Here is a 19,382-nt window from a genome sequence, read left to right as displayed (position 1 = left end):
CGGTTTGGTCACGTGACGCACGGCATAAAGCCTATTGAACCATTTGGTAACTTTTAAAAGTGAACTTTTAATTCAGAATCTTACTGGCATCCATTTCAGCGTCTCGTGCTCGTCAGCCACTCAAAACGTAACGTTAACCAACTATTTGGCCGGTTTGCAAGCCCAAACGAGTGTGTGCGCCATGGCAGTTGTTTTGTTTACAGTCTAGCTAGATCCGCTTGCGCTTTGGCCGCCGAAGCAACTTAACGTCCTCACGCGGCACAAGCCATTGAAATGAATGGGTTTCATAGCGCAGCACCACGTTCTGTTGCAAGAGCATGTGAAAAAAACAACAAAGTTTGCTAGGCCAAAAAGACCGTTAATCACGCGATAAAAAAAATTACGCCGTTAAAATGGGTTTGCGTTAACACCTTTAATAACACGTTAAACTGACAGCACAATTAAAAATCTTAACAAATCATTGAAATTTCTATAGTAAATATAAATATTTCTAGTTATGTCAAGCTCTGAAATATTTAAGCACACAGAAGCTGCTATTTGACTAAAGAAAACTTTTTTCTCTTGATCACAAATGACTGGAAAACTCAAGTAAATTCATTGCCCATAAAGAGTATGAAAAACATTAAGTTCTTGAAACTTCTAAAATTTAGATTTTTTTAAAAATTTGAATAACTTGTGCATATAAGGCCCTGTTTACACGAGAACGCTTGCGGACGTAAAACGTAAAAATATTTTTATCGGATGTGCCTTTCGTTTACACGGCGACGTGAAAAAAGTGAAACCACCCTCCAGAGTGGAAATCTAAAAAACGCTCCACCACCGCGTTCCCGTGTAAACGGTAAAAACGCAAAAGTCTGCTTGTGCTTGACAGTGAAGGTTGTACGCAGGCGTGTGGACTTGGTGTTGTTGTAGTATGTATTCCTACCTGCCTGAAGTGCATACTACATTGAATTTCACACACTTTTGCGTCTCCATTTGCACGCGGATTTCCCACACAAAACGCTCGTCTAAACGCAGAATAAAAAGTGATGACGCAACGCCATTTTGCGTTTTCTCTTCAGAATCGTTTCCGTCTAAACATAGCCTAAGTACTTGCCAATTTATTAGGTACACCTGTTCAACAGTTTGTTAACACAAATGTCAAATAATCAACCAATCATATTGCAGCAACTCAATGCATTTAGGCATGTAGACATGATCAAGACGATCTGCTGGCGTTCAAGCTGAGCATCAGAAAGGAGAAGAAAGGTGATTGAACGTGGCATGGTTGTTGGTGTCAGACGAGCTGCTCTGAGGATTGCAGAAACTGCTGATCAACTGGGATTTTCACAAACAACCATCTCTAGAGTTTACCAAGAAAACAGAAAATATCCAGTGAGCGGCAGTTCTGTGGGAGAAAATGCCTTGTTGATCTCAGAGGTCAGAGGAGAGCGACCAGTTGAGTTGATAGAAAGACACCAGTAACCCAAATAAACTCTCGTTACAACCGAGGTGCAGAAGAGCATCTCTGAACACACACCATTGACCCTCCGGTCAGCTGAGAACTGAAAACTGAGGCTACAATTCACACACACTCACCAAAACTGGACAATAGAAGATTGGAAAAACGTTGCCTGGAGTGAGGAGTCTGGATTTCTGGTGGGACGTTCAGATGGTCAGGTCACAATTTAAACAACATGAAAGCATGTATCCTGCCTTGTATCAGTGGTTCAGGCTGGTGGTGTAATGGATGTTTTCTTGGCACACTTTTGGCCTCTTAGTAACAATTGAGCATCATTAAACGCCACAGTCGACCTGAGTATCGTTGCTGACCGTGTCCATTCCTTTATGACCACAGTGTATCATCTTCCAGCTGGATAACACTCAATGTCGTAAAGCTTAAATCATGAACATGACAATGAGTTCATAGTCCAGTCACCAGATCTCAATCCAATAGAGCAGCTTTGGGATGTGCTGGAACGGGAGATTCGCATCATGGATCTACAGCAACTGTTATATATATATACATATACAGTATATATATATATATATATATATATATACAGTATATATATATATATACTGTATATATATATATATATATATATATATATATATATTAGGGCTGTCAGTTTAACACATTATTAACGACGTTAAAGCAAACCCATTTTAACGGCGTTATTTTTTTATTGCGCGATTAACGGTCTTTTTGTCCTAGCAAACTTTGTCGTTTTTTCACACGCTTTTGCAACAGGACGCGGCATGCGTCCTGATCCATTTTGGCGTCTCGCTCTCGTCATCCACTTAAAGCCGGCTCACAAGCCGAAATGTGTGTTTGCGGCGTGCCTGTTGTTTTGTTTACGGTCTAGATCCGCTTGCGCTTTGGTCGAAGAAGCAACAAAACGTCCTCACGCGGCGCAAGCCATTGAAATGCGTTTCAAGGACGTTTTGTGCCGCACACACTCGTTTCGGCTTGCGAGCCGGCCAAATAGTAACGTTACGTTTTGGGTGCATGACGAGTGCGCGACGCCGAAATGGATTGCCAAATTGTCCCATCGACAAGACCAAGTGATCTGTGTTTTGTCGTTGTGAACTGAGCGATCATCATCGCAGCACGTCCAGTCTGATACACCACTTGATGATGGCCAAGCAAACAAACACACACACAGATGATGTGAATTCTCCGCCCCCTCGTCAATATCAGGACCTCGTCAGTATTTCTTTCACCCTTTTATTGATAGACAGTGTTACATTGTGTGAGAGATTGTTTATATATGTTAGTGTGAAATTGAACACTATTTCAATGTTATTTTCAATAATAATAATAAAAAAAAAACATTTGCACTAAACAAGCCAATCCACTTTTCTATGTTGATAAGAGCATTAAAATGAGAAAAAAATAATGTAACAAAAAGAAATCAAAAGACATTTAGAATAGATAAAAATGTGCGATTAATCGCGAGTTAACTATGACATTAATGCGATTAATCGCGATTAAATATTTTAATCGTTTGACAGCACTATATATATATATATATATACACACATTTTATTTAACTATTTTAATACATTTACACTCTTAATTTGTGTAAATGCATTTAATTAATTCATTTTTTTGGTGGAAATAAGCAGCTTTGTCACTCCAGCAGAGGTACCAGAATATCTCCACATATATGCTCTTTCCTCTGAGACCTGACTGGATCATCTTTAGCTTAACACAGTTCATTTGATTGATGGGACGGGCTCTCAGTGATCCCACTGGTGTTAGATAGATTTCAGAAAAATTAGCTTGCACAAAAAAAAATCTACCTGCATAGATATTTCCACAGAACCTTTAACCTACATGAGTCGATTTGATTTCATGTTGATCTTAAAAACTGTACATAGTATAAATATGCACATACTACCATTAAAAAAGTTGAGTTTAATTTTTAAAGAAATTAATACTTTTTTATTCAGCAAGGATGCATTAAACTGACCGAAACTAAAGATCTTTATCTTGTTTATTATGTTTATTAATCAATAAGATATCTTTACTTAAAGATCTTTAGGTTATTTGAGCCTTGGTGAGCAAAAGAATTCTTTCAAAAACATAAACACATCTCGCATGCAGATTGTCACATACTGTAACCAACTGTCACTCATTTAGACGTATCGGTTAATAATACATCATATCCCACTTGACACACACATTCACACCTCCACACAATGTTCAGCAGAAGACCGAGAGTGTGTGTGCTGTTATTAAGTAGGTTACGTTCCCTCTGCTCTGGTGGAAGTCGAGCCAGGTGGGAAATTGGGTCCAGGGAAACTTATTCAGGCTCAATCTTTGATCACTTTCTTATGCTCACGCTACAGATGCCGTATTGAAACAGAGACGGACGGTCTCAGTGTTCTGACGCTCAACCACCGTTGCCATCTGCTGGAGCTATTCATGGAGCTCGACGACATCTTGAAGTTTCGGGCGCATGATTTAAAATGCGTTCTGATTGAGGATCCGTAGGATGGTGTGAAATACTCAATAACCTTCAGCCGCATCCGGAGAAACGGCACTGGAAGCGCATCCAGACTGAGATTTGCATAAGCTGAGTCTTCTAAATACACTCACCTAAAGGATTATAAGGAACATACTAATACTGTGTTTGACCCCCTTTCACCTTCAGGACTGCCTTAATTCTACGTGGCATTGATTCAACAAGGTGCTGAAAGCATTCTTTAGAAATGTTGGCCCATATTGATAGGATAGCATCTTGCAGTTGATGGAGATTTGAGGGATGCACATCAAGGCCATTAAGCTCCCGTTCCACCACATCCCAAAGATGCTCCATTGGGTTGAGATCTGGTGACTGTGGGGCCATTTTAGTACAGTGAACTCATTGTCATGTTCAAGAAACCAATTTGAAATGATTCGAGCTTTGTGGCATGGTGCGTTATCCTGCTGGAAGTAGCCATCAGAGGATGGGGACATGGTGGCCATAAAGGGATGGACATGGTCAGAAACTGAGCCAATTGGCACTAAGGGGCCTAAAGTGTGCCAAGAAAACATCCCCCACACCATTACACCACCACCAGCAGCCTGCACAGTGGTAACAAGGCATGATGGATCCATGTTCTCATTCTGTTTACGCCAAATTCTGACTCTACCATCTGAATGTCTCAACAGAAATCGAGACTCATCAGACCAGGCAACATTGAACGTCTTCAACTGTCCAATTTTGGTGAGCTCTTGCAAATTGTCGCCTCTTTTTCCTATTTGTAGTGGAGATGAGTGGTACCCGGTGGGGTCTTCTGCTGTTGTAGCCCATCCGCCTCAAGGTTGTGCGTGTTGTGGCTTCACAAATGCTTTGCTGCATACCTCAGTTGTAACGAGTGGTTATTTCAGTCAAAGTTGCTCTTCTATCAGCTTGAATCAGTCGGCCCATTCTCCTCTGACCTCTCGCATCAACAAGGCATTTTGGCCCACAGGACTGCCGCATACTGGATGTTTTTCCCTTTTCACGCCATTCTTTGTAAACTCTAGAAATGGTTGTGTGTGAAAATCCCAGTAACTGAGCAGATTGACACCAACAACCATGCCACGCTCAAAATTGCTTAAATCACCTTTCTTTCCCATTCTGACATTCAGTTTGGAGTTCAGGAGATTGTCTTGACCAGGACCACACCCCTAAATGCATTGAAGCAACTGTCATGTGATTGGTTGATTAGATAATTGCATTAATGAGAAATTGAACAGGTGTTCCTAATAATACTTTAGGTGAGTGTATAAAAACAAAAACTTCTAAACTAAAGCAGGATTAGGAAGAGACGCAACATGAAATCAAAACTGACCCCATTTACTTCATTAATAAACATTCGATATATCATTCTAGTTCAGCGTCAACTAGTTTGTGAACTCCTCAAACAAATTGCATTTAAATGGACATAATAAACAATGAAAAATGAATCTGACATACTAGCCCAATCTGAAGTTAAGCAAGAAAGAGATATCCATGCACACAACAGCACAGTCACCCATGCCAAATGGGATCTTGAGTATTAAGCCACACCTCCTACAGGTTATATTAATCATCTCACCATTCGACTCATTATAATCGTACAGCATACGAGGCACATTTGGACATCAACGCATGCACAACACAAGCACAGAAAAACACTCACCTTGAGATCTCGGTGCACCACGCCCATTTGATGGCAATGAAGCACCGCCTCCAGGATCTGCTGGATGCAGTGACTGCATGCAAACACCAGGGGGCGCATGTTAGTTTGAGCAATGCCATTCTCTCGTGCACAGGCACAGGCAAGTAATGCAGGGCCATTACAAGGAGCTACTAATAAATGTAACAATACATCTTCATCGCCAAACATAATAAAATATGTTAAGTGACTCCCTCTTCCAAAAAACTATCTTGTAAATCTTGCACATTTTCACAAGTGCAAGCAAAGACTTTTATCAACAGGATGAATCTCCATTCAACTGGTCCAGGTCACATTTCCTCCACAAATCAAAAGAAAATGTTATTTATTCAGAAATACACTTTGTTATTATTTAAATGATTTTTATTGTTGTTATCATTTATTTAATTTTTCGTCAAATTTTAACCTGTTAATATCCTGGACCATTTTGGGGAATTTCCGCCTGGATTTGGCCTACCTAAATTGAAAAGTTAGATTTGTCAAAATTTTGGTGGCATTTTACAGAAAACTATTTCAAAAAATAGTGATAAAAGTGCTAAACATTTTTAAGTACATGTTGTCTGAGCTGTAATAAACACCAAAATTGATTTTTTAATTTTAAAATTCATTTTTGAAAGTGAATAACTTAGAGGAAACTGAGTTAGCCAGCTCTCAGATTTCATCAAAAATATCTCAATTTGTGTTCCGAAGATGAACGAAAGTCTGACGGTGTAACAACATGAGGGTGAGAAATTACTGACAGAATTTTCATTTTTGGGTGAACAAATGTTTATTCAATTAGTATTTGTATTTAAGTTGTTTAATTGTATTATATTTATTATAATTATTTTATTATGCCAGTTAAGTAGCCTGTTTAAAACCAGACCATTCTCAGTTGTAACTGAGTTATGGTCTGGAAAAGCATCATAAACCAATCATTTCTAGAGGGGCGTCACCACGAACGTCGCGGATAGACCTAAAACCAATCAGAGCGATGAAGGAGATGACGTATGCAAAGCGGCGAAGAAACATCTCCGAGTGTTGTTCTTTGTCGGTTTTTAACGAAAAGGAAACGTTCAAATCGCTTAAAACAGACGCGATAGCTGATTCGAACGAGTGATGTTCGACGGTGGCATCCATCTTTGTAATGTAGACTACAAAATCTGCTTTAAAATCCCAGCGCGGTCATCATCGTGTAAAGCCCGCCCCAACGTTTCTGATTGGTGCCGCGATTTCGACGGATTGGAAATGGGCTTGAATGAGCTCTTTGCTAGACTAACTTTCAAATCTAAATTTGCCGGAAGTTGCCCGGGGTTTCCCAGGCCACCAGTTAAACACATTTACAGTAATCCCACATTGTTGCTGTCTTAATCAGGGGCTCAAAGTTCGTCTAATTAATTCTTTATTTTGATTTCAGAGTAAAACATGACCCAGACACACAGAGATTCACCCTTGGATTTATCTTATCTGTAAAGAAACTGAAGGGTTAGCTTTCAAACACATTAAAAAAAATGGCACATAACTAAAAGCAACTTGGGACTTGAGGAAGACAACCCCTTTCTGGCACTTCTGGATGAAATGAAGCCTCTTTCTCTATATTATAAACTGTGTTGAGAAGTCTAAACGTGCATCTACGTCTTGTGCAACGGCAGACGTGATGCTTTTCCTGCATACAGAAACAGGAAGCTCTAGCTAACACTACATTCACCACCCACGACAACCGCGAGCATCAGGAGAGAAAGAGAGAGGGAGGCCAGAAAGAATGGCTAAAAGAGAGGTAAGACTGGCAGGCGGCCCTGGAGTGTTTTTTGGCAGTTGTGTGTTGAAATGTACCGGTGTGTGAGGAGAGGAAGGTGGACGTGTGAGTCAGCCTGTGTAGGCGTGTGCTGCTGATGTACTGAGAGTCAGTGTGTGTGTACATGTGGTAACATATAAAGCTGTTTTCTAGTTCTTCTACACTAGGACTCTTCCACTGCTTTCTTTTGGGGGACAACACACCCATGAAGAGGAGTCCGACGGACAGCGGTAATCATTAGATCTGAGCACTTACTGGACATAATGTCCTGACATGAAAAACAACACGCCTATTTTTATTTGATCCATACATCCATATTTCCATCCATCCGTCTATCATTCCATCATCCAACAATCAATCCATCCATCCACCTATTGTTCCATTCGTCTATCGTTCCATCCATGCGTCCATCATTCTATATCTATCTATCTATCCGTCCGTCCGTCCGTCTCTCTATCTATCTATCTATCTATCTATCTATCTATCTATCTATCTATCTATCTATCTATCTATCTATCTATCTATCTATCTATCTATCTATCCCCATCCATCCGTCTATCATTGCATTCATCTATCCTTCCATCCATCCATGCAGCTGTCTATCTATGTATCTATCTATGCATCTATCTATCTATCTATCTATCTATCTATCTATCTATCTATCTATCTATCTATATCCATCCGTCTATCATTGCATTCATCTATCATTCCATCCATCCATGCAGCTGTCTATCTATCTATGTATGTATCTATCTATCTATCTATCTATGTATCTATCTATCAATCTATCTATCTATCGATCGATCTATCTATCTATCTATCTATCTATCTATCTATCTATCTATCTATCTATCTATCTATCTATCTATCTATCTATCTATCTATCTATCGATCCTTTCATCTGTCTATCGTTCCATCCATCCATCCATCTATCTATCTATCTATCTATCTATCTATCTATCTATCTATCTATCTATCTATCTATCTATCTATATCCATCCATCTATCATTGCATTCATCTATCATTCCATCCATCCATGCAGCTGTCTGTCTATCTATCTATCTATCTATCTATCTATCTATCTATCTATCTATCTATCTATCTATCTATCTATCTATCTATCTATCTATCTATCTATCTATCTATAGTTTTATCTGTCTATTGTTCCATCCATCCATCCATCCATCCATCCATCCATCCATCTATCTATCTATCTATCTATCTATCTATCTATCTATCTATCTATCTATCTATCTATCCGTCCATCCGTCCGTTCGTCTGTCTATCCATCCATCCATCCGTATGTCTGTCTATCCATCCATCTGTATGTCTGTCTATCCATCCATCCATCTATCTCTCCATATATCCTTCCATCTATCTATCTTTCCATCCATCCATCCATCCCTATAATTATAAATAATTTCAACCAAAAAAGAGAAAATAGCATAGACTTCCTCTATATTTGTCCTGCAAATACTAGATCAACTACAATTCTCAGATATTTCAGCAGATAATTTCATTTCATTTCATTTCATTATAACTGGATCTGATGATGAAATGAGCCACATCCGTTCAACTAACTTCTCTGTCACTTTTCCTGAAGGTTTGTTTTTCACCATCTGTGTCTCTTTACTGAATAAGACACATTTAGACCCAAACAAAAATGGTGAAAATGACTGAACAATGGACTTAACCTCTAACTCTGCTCCAAATGCTTACACTGAGTGCTGAAATCGTCAATAAATGAAAGGCAATAAAGACGACTGATGGCTGGATCAGGCTCACAGGCCGGCAGCTGAACAGCCCGGAGGCTAACACTGTTGGGCTCACTAATTTAACATAAAAAGATTCCACAAGAAAGAAAAATCACAAATGGGATCTCTTTAAAGGAGTTATAACAGAAGAAATCCAATTCTTCTGAAACCTTTGAGGTAAAAGAGTTCACTTCGAGAGCTCAAAACTTCTCTAGTCTGAAAGCAACATTACTGAAGCCCAGCTGCAGAATCAAATTTTGAAGAAAGTCTGAAATGGTATTTTCTAGTTAAAAATGCGGTAATAATCTTTGTTTTAATTACATTTCTTGTAGTTACCTGTGCATTTAAAGCTTTGGTGTAAAACTAGAGCAAAAGTGTAAAACTTTAGTAAAACAATATTTTAATTCGTGGGCATTTTACTACTGTTTTCTAGCTAAACCACCTCATCTCTCTAACTATATGTTGTATCTATCTATCTATCTATCTATCTATCTATCTATCTATCTATCTATCTATCTATCTATCTATCTATCTATCCTTCCATCCATCCATCACTAAAAATATAAATAACTAAAAAGAGAGAAAACCGTACAGACCTCTCTGAGCTCCGTATAGAGCTCAAGAGAAATTCAGAAATTTCAGCAGATAATTTCATTTCATTATAACTTGACCCGATGATGAAATGAGATGCATCCTTTCAACTAACTTCTCTGTCAAAAAAACTCTATGTAAAACATAAAACATTAAGTTATGATTGTTTTTAGAGCCTATGAGTATGTTTTCAGAGCAAATCATTACATTATCATCGATTTTAGAGCATATGAACCCAAAGCTTTGATTTGAGTCACAAATGTCAAATTCACCCATGACCAAATTATATGTCTCTAAACTCTTACAGGAATTTAAGGAGAACAACCTGAAACAAAGTTGATGGGTAAACTCAATTAAGTCTCCTGAGAAATAAAAGTGCACTTCCTGACTATTGATCCTCGGTCAGCAAGTCAAGAGGTCAGACCTATCAAATGCATCAACAGCAGGTCATGTGGCGCAGGCGACCTCCCGTTTCTCCTCTCAAAGGTCTGGCTAAACCGAGCAGAAACTGAGCTTTATTTGAGCTTCTGAATCAAGACCACAACAAACTGCGAGACTCTGTAAGAGCCCTTCACTCAAGTGACTATTAAACAAAACAGCGGCACTCTGTCATGCTGAATGCCAGGCTTGACTGAAACAATACATTACACGCGCCCGAGAATTACCCAATTGCAAAGATAAATGACACTGTTTTGAAACAACAGAGAGGAAGACAGACAGCGATACAAGAAACAGAGAGCAGAAGACAGAACGGGTGAGGAGAAACTCTCAGTGCATCAAGAGCAGTTCGGCTGTTTTCACACTCGAGCGTCTGCTGCCGACCCGACACAATTTGGTTGGTTTGATCAATGGGGCAGAACGCTCAAATATATCTAATCACCCCCTAAAGGATGCATATTAGTACCTAAAATGAATAGTTCATGCAAAAGGGAGAGTTCTGCCATTATTCATCCTCATGTCTTTCCAAACCTGTGTGACATTTTTTCTCTGGAAACCCAAAACAAGATATTTTGAGGAACGTATGGGTCAGTATCGTCATTGTTAACATTAAGACTATTAGAGTGCAACAGTCTCCATAGGGAAATTTATTTTGAATGATAACTTATAAACCTTTAAAGAACCTTACTGTGAGCTGTGAGGCTGTTATTCAATGGTACTTGATTCTGTTAAAGATGTCAGCCTGCATTATTTCAACGTAGTTTTAAAATAATAGTGCTTAACAGCAGAAATCATGGTTGAAAAACTACATTACACTCTCAGAAAAAAAGGTACAAAAGCGGTCACTGGGGCTGTGCCCTTTCAAAAGGTACACTTTTGTACCTAAAGGCTGCATATTGGTACCTTAATGGTACATATTAGCACCTAAAATTTACATATTAGTGCCTAAAATGTACATATTGGCACCTAAAATATACATATTAGCACCTAAAATGTACATATTAACACCTACAATGTACATTTTAGTACCTAAAATGTACATATTAGCACCTGAAATGTAAATATTGGCAGCTAAAATGTACATACTGTATTAGCACCTAAAATGTTCATATTCACACCTAAAATGTACATATTAGCACCTGAAATGGTACAACCCCAGTGACAACTTTTGTACCTTTTTTCTGAGAGTGTACCCATAATGCTGGAAGGAAAATTCCACCAATCAGAGTCGAAACAAGCAAAAAGCAGCAAAAGATCTCGTTAGCTCTGCCCACTCCAATGAAGCACCACAAATGTAAATCATTATACATTTTATATATATATATATATATATATATATATATATATATAATGCATATATATTATGTATATATATATGCATATTTTGCAATAAACTTATATATATATATATATATATATACACACTCAAAAAATGAACTAGGAAAGTTGTGCACTATGAATATATCATAATATATTTAGCTTACTTATAATAATTTTGTTTTTTGACTTGAAATGTTTTTTTCTATTAGTCTCAGCTTAACAGTACAAAATCCTAACGTATTGTCTAAACGCAAACAAAATACAAACACAAAATAACATAATTGCATAATGCTGAAATAAAGCAAATTAATTATGTGGAAATCCCTTCCATGATTTTTTATGTTCATTCAAAGAGTTATTTATAATAGCAGTATAATAGCAGTTTCATATTTTTTCCAGCATTTTTCAACATTGCTTCATGGGATTTTAGTTCTTTCAACCACATAAAGCTGTTAAGTACATGGTCTTTTACTTTTGTATTTTTGTCTGATTTTCAAATAAAGTTTGTAATGTTCAGATTCACTTTGTAGCTGGTTGACTTGGTTCATGGCTTATAAAGCTTTAATCAAGACTTTAATTCCAATGGGAGAAATTAATAGAAAAGAATACTTCCAGAAACCAACGCCGCTAAAAAAGTGGGTGGCGCTGTTGCATGCAATTGTACATTTTTCAATATCACATTTTTTCAATGTCACAATGTCCCATTGTGTTTCACACAAGATAGTCAGTCAAATAAGTTTGGAACGGCATGAAGCAATGAAGACAGAACCCTCATTTTTGTGAATTTATTATTATTTTTCTTAAAGTGAAAACAATAAAGCATAATTTGAGGCATTATAATAAAACTTGCTTTTTGATTATTGTTCAAAATTGACAACTTGCATTTGCAACAGACTGACTGTGAATTGGACTGTGAGTCATAGCCAAATAATACAAAGTAAAAAGTGACCTTTAGAGGAATTCAGACCAAACTAATCACACACACAAAACATTTAGTCTAGGATTTCATTTTAAATAATTTTCACTCAGAAATTGCACAAATAATTACAAAAAAAATGGAAAGTAACACGTTGAATTAAACATGAAATTTAGAAAAAAGTCTGAAATAGTATTTTCTTGTGAAACATGCTCCACAAATCAGTGTATTAATTACTTTCTTGCAATTCCCTGTGCATTTTAAGCAATGTTTTCAATCTTAGACCCTGTTTTCTAGCTAAAATGTAAAAAAAAAAACTGCTGTTCGGGCTCAGAATAGTATTCGCATAATCCACTGCGAATCGTAGCCAAATAACACAATGTGAAATGAGATCATAGCGAGAACTTAAGTGTGAAAACAGCCATCGAGTGCAGAAACACACCTGAAGTCCCAGACGTACGGTTCAAGACAGTCAGACACACAAATGGGCGGCACGAAACAGGCAAGAATCACATGACACATGCAGGGGGCCAGTGCACTGCCCATACTGACCTTCAGGTCCCTGTGCACTATGTCATGATGGTGAATGTGACTGACACTCTCTAGAATCTGATGGATACAATGACTGTAAAGACAAGCGAGAGAGGAGAGGACAGACAGGAAACAAGAAGAAAAAGAATCGATGAGGGAAGAGAGCCGTGAAGGAGGTGGTGAATTAGTCACGGGGAGACAAGCGTGGGACAGGAGGAACAACACAGATAAGAGAGACCGTTTGATACGATTGTATATGGAGAGGGTGATGAAATGAGACGAGTGAAAGACCTGATGTTACAAGACGCAGAACAATAGAAGCAGTCGGGCGGGGACGCATCATTTCCTGTATGACCTCACATGTGGGATGGAGAAAAGGAGGGAAGGGTGGATGAATCAAACAGAGTAGAGCTGCTGGAAATATGGAAATGATCTGTGTGTCTGGATGTTTAAGAGTGTATCAACTGTTTTCTGAAAAGCTTACGGTGTTTTCTTCGCACACATCTAACACAGGCCTCATTAATAAGGATGGTCTGCAGTGTGAGAGCGTTTTGGGACCGTTGAGAGAAAAGTCACTCGTCCTTTTAGGCCAGTGCCGCTCGAAATCTTACACTCTTTTTGTGTGCAAAAAAACAGACTGAAACAATAGAGATTGTTGAATAAAGTCGTTATTTTAGTTGGTTTTTTTTGCACACAAAAAGTATTCTCGTCTCTTCATAACATTAAGGCTGAACCACTGTAGTCACATGGACTATTTTAACGATGTCTTTACTACCTGAAATTTGCAATGACATTGCTGGGTGGTTCAGAAACCTCTTCGATTTCTTCAAAAATATCTTAATTTGTGTTCCAAAGATCAACAAAAGTCTAACAGGTTTGGAACGACATGAGGGCGAGTAAATACTGAGAGAATTTCTTCATTTTTGGGTGAACTAACCCTTTAACGGTTTAGTTTTCTGTGACGTATTGATGTTTTATCACTCAAATAATGTAGCCGAATAAAAGATTCTGAAGTTGTCAACACGGCAAAAAAGAAACGAGTTTAAACGTTTAGAAAATCAGCAATGTTGTAAGTCTTTCTTTTTGTCGAGACTGAACATGTTTTTATGTATATAAATAAATAAATATATTTTAAAGAAAGAAAAAGCCAATATAAAAACATACAACATGTTTCAAAAGTAAAAAAAAGAAGAAGAAAAAAGAAATGAATACTTTTATTCAGCAAGGATGTATTAAATTGATCAAAAGTGACAGTAAAGACATTTATAAAGTTACAAAATACTAGATTTTAAATACATTTTGTTCTTTTGAACTTTCTATTTATGAAAAAAATCCTGAAAAAAAAAAACAAATCATGTTTTCACGGAAATATTAAAGGACAACTCCGGCGCAAAATGAACCTTTGGTCTAATAACACATTGGTACCTAGTTGACCGTTCTCATCTTACTCGAATGTAAAGAGTTTTATCTCTAAAAACAGTTTAGCGTATAATGCTGAATGCTAAAAATCGCTAGTTAATACCACTAACAAGTCTCAAAATAACCCCACACTAACACGGTAACATAATGAGGGTCCATACATGCAAAACCGAAGCATTGAGAACTTTGTTATGCCTTGTTCAGATTACACGATTTTAACCCGATTTTGGCACAATCTGTTTGACGTAGGGTGTCGTGGGGATTTGTAAACGACAACGGGGGTCGGGACGCAAGATTCGATCGTATCATCTCATATAGTGTCATAGTGGGCAACAACCTACGTTGCGTCTGCGATGCTTCACGACATCACGACTAGCAACACTAGCATGTTTAATTTTTTAACGGTTCCGTCACATGTATGAGGTTGAACAATAGGAGCGCACAAGCTTTTCCGTACACAACATTCAAAAATGGCGAAACGAAAGAGAGACGATGGTGCTAACGTTAAAACTAAGTAAAAATATTAATATTGGAGTATTGACAGCCCATACTGTCCTCTTCGAGCAATCCAGGAACGTGTCCTTTGTCGGGATTTTTACCTTTGTCTGAACACAGGACAGCCAATACGCTTCATCCATTGTTTGTTATCGTTCGTTTCCGGAAGTCACTCGCTACTAGTTTCGCCTTCTCAATGAAATCACGCGCGGCGTTAAAGACGGCACGCGATGACTGGTCAGGTGTAAGTGTACAGAGAGTTTAATAAGAAGATATTTTACAAAGACAGTCCACTTTGCGTATACAGGCAGGAGCCATCTTTGGAAAACAGTCTCGACAAATCGAACTAGTCTCGACAAGTCGAACCTCATTATGTTACTGTGTTAGTGTGGGGTTATTTTGAGCCTTGTTAGTGGTATTAACTTTTATTTTTCATTACTCTATGCCCTATTTACCAGCGTTATACGCTAAACAGTTTTTAGAGATAAAACTCTTTACATTCGATTATGATGAAAACAAATCTCAGAGAACGGTCGACTAGGTACCGATGTTTTATTAGACCAAAGGTTCATTTTGGGCCGGAGTTGTTCTTTAAAGGGGTCATGACATGTTTTTTTGTTTTGTTTTACTATGTTCCCTTAGGTGCAATTATAGTATTACTATAGTTTTTTGTACAAATTGTTTTTTTTAAATGTAGTGATTTATGACATTTTCCCACCCTGTTTCTCACCTCTGATTCAAACAGTTTGTTTTGGGGTGTTTCCCCTTTAAGACTTCAGTGTTAACGCCTATACTGTTATGATTGGCTAACGTCAGTGCTGCTTATGCATAAATTATTAACGTTAATCATTTTGTATCACATGTAGACAACACAATGCTCCACCACGTGAAACTTCGGTCTTCCAATCTTTTACCATCGTGTCAATTCTCAATTGATTTTGATTCTGATTTTGACTGGTACGTCACTTCGTACAACGACGTCACTTCATACCATGGATTCAGAACGAGCTGTATTTAGAGCTCGATTAAATAAATGGTTCGTTTATAATGGGGAGGACATCTTAAGCTTTGAAACTTGCAGGAAGTTTTAATAGTACATAGATCTCTTATATACCAAAAGATTTGGTTTCTCATGTCATGACCCCTTTAAGCAGCACAACTGTTTTGAACATTAACTGTTAAGTCTCAGTCAGGGATTTCTAGTACTCTTGAAACAGATCAAGCCAATGTGCGTGTTCATGTGGTGCTGTGCTGGAGAGCGCTGTATATGAGCTGACACTGTGATTATGTGTGTGAATTAGAGGCCTACTTTCAGACACTGCTCTAGTGGAGGCAGGTGGAGGGACTACGGGATACATTTCATCGTCTTGACGGTTGATGGGCGGCACTGTGACACGTTTCTACCCACGAATATGGCGGCTGAGCTCACTGAGCCCTGTAGTCTCATCACTCGCCAGCTCTTGCGTTTCCTCCCTCGGTAAGCATCTCTCGTTCTCTTTCCGTTTCTCGCCGCATCTCTCACTCCCACATGCTTTCCCACACAGTCAAATTGATTAAAGCTTTTTTTCCTGAGGGCGACTGCAGTGTGTGTGTGTGCCATTGTGTGTGACTGTGAGAAGATCTGAAAACAGGAATAGATGGAACGGGGGAAAAAAATGAAGCCGATGGGAAAACTGGAGGAAAGGGATCTGCAGAAGTAGACGCACGGAGAGAGCGAGACACTGCCTCAAACGTTTAAAAAACTCGTTTATCACTCACACGAAAGTATTACTCCCATATTATACTCGAATGTGTACAAAGCACATACGTTTGTCCAGATAAAACGAGAGTGAAAGAGGAAAACAGAAATGTGGATGGAGAGGAAATGGTCGTGGGAGAGTCTGGGCCGGATAACAGAAAATGGAGATGCTGTTTTACCTGGCGTCAGCTTCACTGTAATATTCTCTGGCTACGATGTCTTCAAACAGCTCTCCACCCGTCACACTGCGGGACAGAGAGAAGATATCGGCACCACGGTCACCATAATCACATGCAAATTTATTCTGTAATTTTTCAACTTCAGTGTGGTGTGCTTTACACTGGCATCGCAAAACAGTGCATTCATATTGCAAAAGCATTTGCACTTTTGATGGGTGTAATGGGTTCAATAAATAAATAAAAAATAGGAAAATAGGAATGCAAACAAAACGAAACAAGTGAATATATATTATTGAATAAAACATTAATAAAATACTACACTAAAATGTAAAAATGTTAAAATATTTTAAAATTGAATAAACTAATAATAATAATAATAAAACAAATGTTTTAAATATTTTTGAAACTAAAATAAAAATGAAATCATGTGGCAGCAAATGCGCAAAAACTAATAAATTTATTTTTGTTTTTAATTATTTTTTTCTACTAGCATAAGAAATACTAGGCTATGCTAGGTTAGGTTGGGTTAGGTTGATTTTGAAGTCATACTTCACTTTTGCAACAGTAAATTACGTTAAAATATATATAAATGAAGACATCAACATTTATTAAACAAGCACAGTTAAATAGGACAAACTCAAGACAGCTGTAATATTAATTTACAGACATGCATGTGTGTGCATGGTTGCGTATGACAGGAAAAGAAAGCAAGCGAGCGAGAGAGTATGGATGGGGGAATCCTCTAGAAGAGAGATCACTGGGGCTTCGGGGGGGAAACCCCTGATGCAGGATTTCTCTTCGACTGGGCAGCCCGGCTCTGTTGCTATGGAAACTGGCTCTCGAGTGTGTGAGAGAGAGAGAGAGAGAGAGAGAGAGAGAGAGAGAGGGAGGGATGCTATGGGGAAGGTAGAGTGGGTGGGCGTCTGTTGAAGCGCACTGAGCAGAAACAAAGCAGAGAGAAAGAGATATTATGCACATTATATGGAAACACTTACAGGTCAAATAAGAGGTAATGGAAGCCTTCCTCTGATATACTGTCATGGAGCCGCACTGCATTAAAGATGAAGAAAGTCATAATATCATCAAATACTTTCATTTGCCATTCACTCACTCAGAGCACAACTCAAAGAGCAGATCATGAAATGAAATTAATTCTTTCCCCGCCACTGACAGAATTTTACGGATTTCCGTGTTTGCACTGTTATACGGTAGGGGGCGCTATTACACATCTTTTGAAAGATTACTGAATCTCCTGATTAAAATACAGGCAAAGAAGAAGCAGAAACAAGCGATATCATATGCAAGTATATGCATATGTAAAATCATGAGATGATCAACATTAAACAGCATATAAATCAAAACTGTCTAATGTTACTGAATGTCGACCCAGGATGAGTTACAGGACTGTGCAGCTTTGAAGGACTCGATCGACTCCATCTGTGTTTTGATCATCGTTCTGAATCCAATCTGGCGCCATGTCCACACTATTATTCTCTCCATTTTTAAGTCAACGAAAACGTATCTTTTTGAAAACGCTCTCCAAAGTGGATAAATTTGAAAACGCCGTTTTCGCGTTGTAGTGTGGACAGTGAAGCCGGAGGTATCTGAAAACGATGACGTAAGTTTAGTCATGCGATCCATGTTGTAACAATAGATATTCATGTTTATCGGTAGTTATTGTGCCTGTTATGTGCTATTCAATTTTACACTGTTGCTAAAATATGTTACTTTGCACATTCTTCATAGCACAGTAGTGCAAAGATGACAGATAATGTACTCACATTTGCTGTCCTGCGGGAAAACAGGAGAGCAGTTGCGTTTTAGACCAAACATATGGTGACTGAATGCGACCTGGATGCATCGGTGATGGTGAGATATTTTGCTAAATAAAATGATCCTGTTTCTTACAGTTTAGTTTTCTCTAACAGAATTGTGCGATAACTTTATTATTTATTTTGTTATTATTTATTTGAAGTTTCACACATGCGCAGTAAAGTAAATTTACTTTCCCATCCACACTGAAACGTCGGAAAATGCTTGAAAACGCTAGTGTGGACGGAGAGCGTTTTTAAACGAAAACGGCGTTTTCAAATGTATCCGGATTAACGTGGACGTAGCCTGGATTGTCTTTGACAAAAACTCGATTTCCTCAGCTTTTTGCTCAAAATGTTGCTTTTTTTTACGAAACTTACCCACATTGATAAAACCCACGTTGATAAAAAGGAAGGTATGAAGCAATGTATGTTTTTTTTTTTTTAAAGCAGAGTCTCTGTTCTTTCTTTTGAAATATTGCATATTCAGATTTTCATACAACAAAATATTCTGGGGGCCATGAAACTTTGGTGAAAATGATCAAAAACGCTGGCGGGGAAAGTGTTAACAGGAAAGCTTTCTATATCACTGTCCCTCTAGCTCATTTTGTCATGAGTGGAGAAGTTCAGGTTCATCTGTGAAGCTAACTTTAAAGGGATACTTCAGGATTTAGCATTAAGCTTTGAATTAGTAGGAAACCTGTAGTATTTTTGAATAACCATGCTTTCCACCCTCATATTC

At 38.1% G+C, this 19,382-nt stretch overlaps 1 protein-coding gene across 38 annotated transcripts in view; it reads right to left on the bottom strand.

The window, feature by feature from the left end:
* camk2b2 (calcium/calmodulin dependent protein kinase II beta 2) overlaps nucleotides 1-19,382 on the bottom strand; it is a 102,397-nt gene that overhangs the window by 61,075 nt on the left and 21,940 nt on the right. For 31 of the 38 annotated variants that reach the window (XM_089126291.1, XM_089126305.1, XM_089126296.1 and 28 more), the window contains exons 4-6: nucleotides 17,825-17,879; nucleotides 16,830-16,895; nucleotides 5,638-5,710 (exon numbers count right to left, since the gene is read on the bottom strand). In XM_089126291.1, the coding sequence (XP_088982417.1) occupies nucleotides 5,638-5,710; nucleotides 16,830-16,895; nucleotides 17,825-17,879 (194 nt within the window). Of the gene's footprint in view, nucleotides 1-5,637; nucleotides 5,711-13,019; nucleotides 13,093-16,829; nucleotides 16,896-17,824; nucleotides 17,880-19,382 lie in introns of all 38 variants that reach the window. The other 7 variants (XM_089126293.1, XM_089126298.1, XM_089126295.1 and 4 more) reach the window with 1 other exon arrangement.

Source organism: Pimephales promelas, chromosome 23, assembly GCF_988280905.1.
Source record: "Pimephales promelas chromosome 23, fPimPro1.hap1.1, whole genome shotgun sequence".
NCBI classification, from domain to species: domain Eukaryota; kingdom Metazoa; phylum Chordata; class Actinopteri; order Cypriniformes; family Leuciscidae; genus Pimephales; species Pimephales promelas.
The sequence above is the reverse complement of the archived record's forward strand: the minus strand, read 5'-3'. Positions and strand labels throughout refer to the sequence as shown.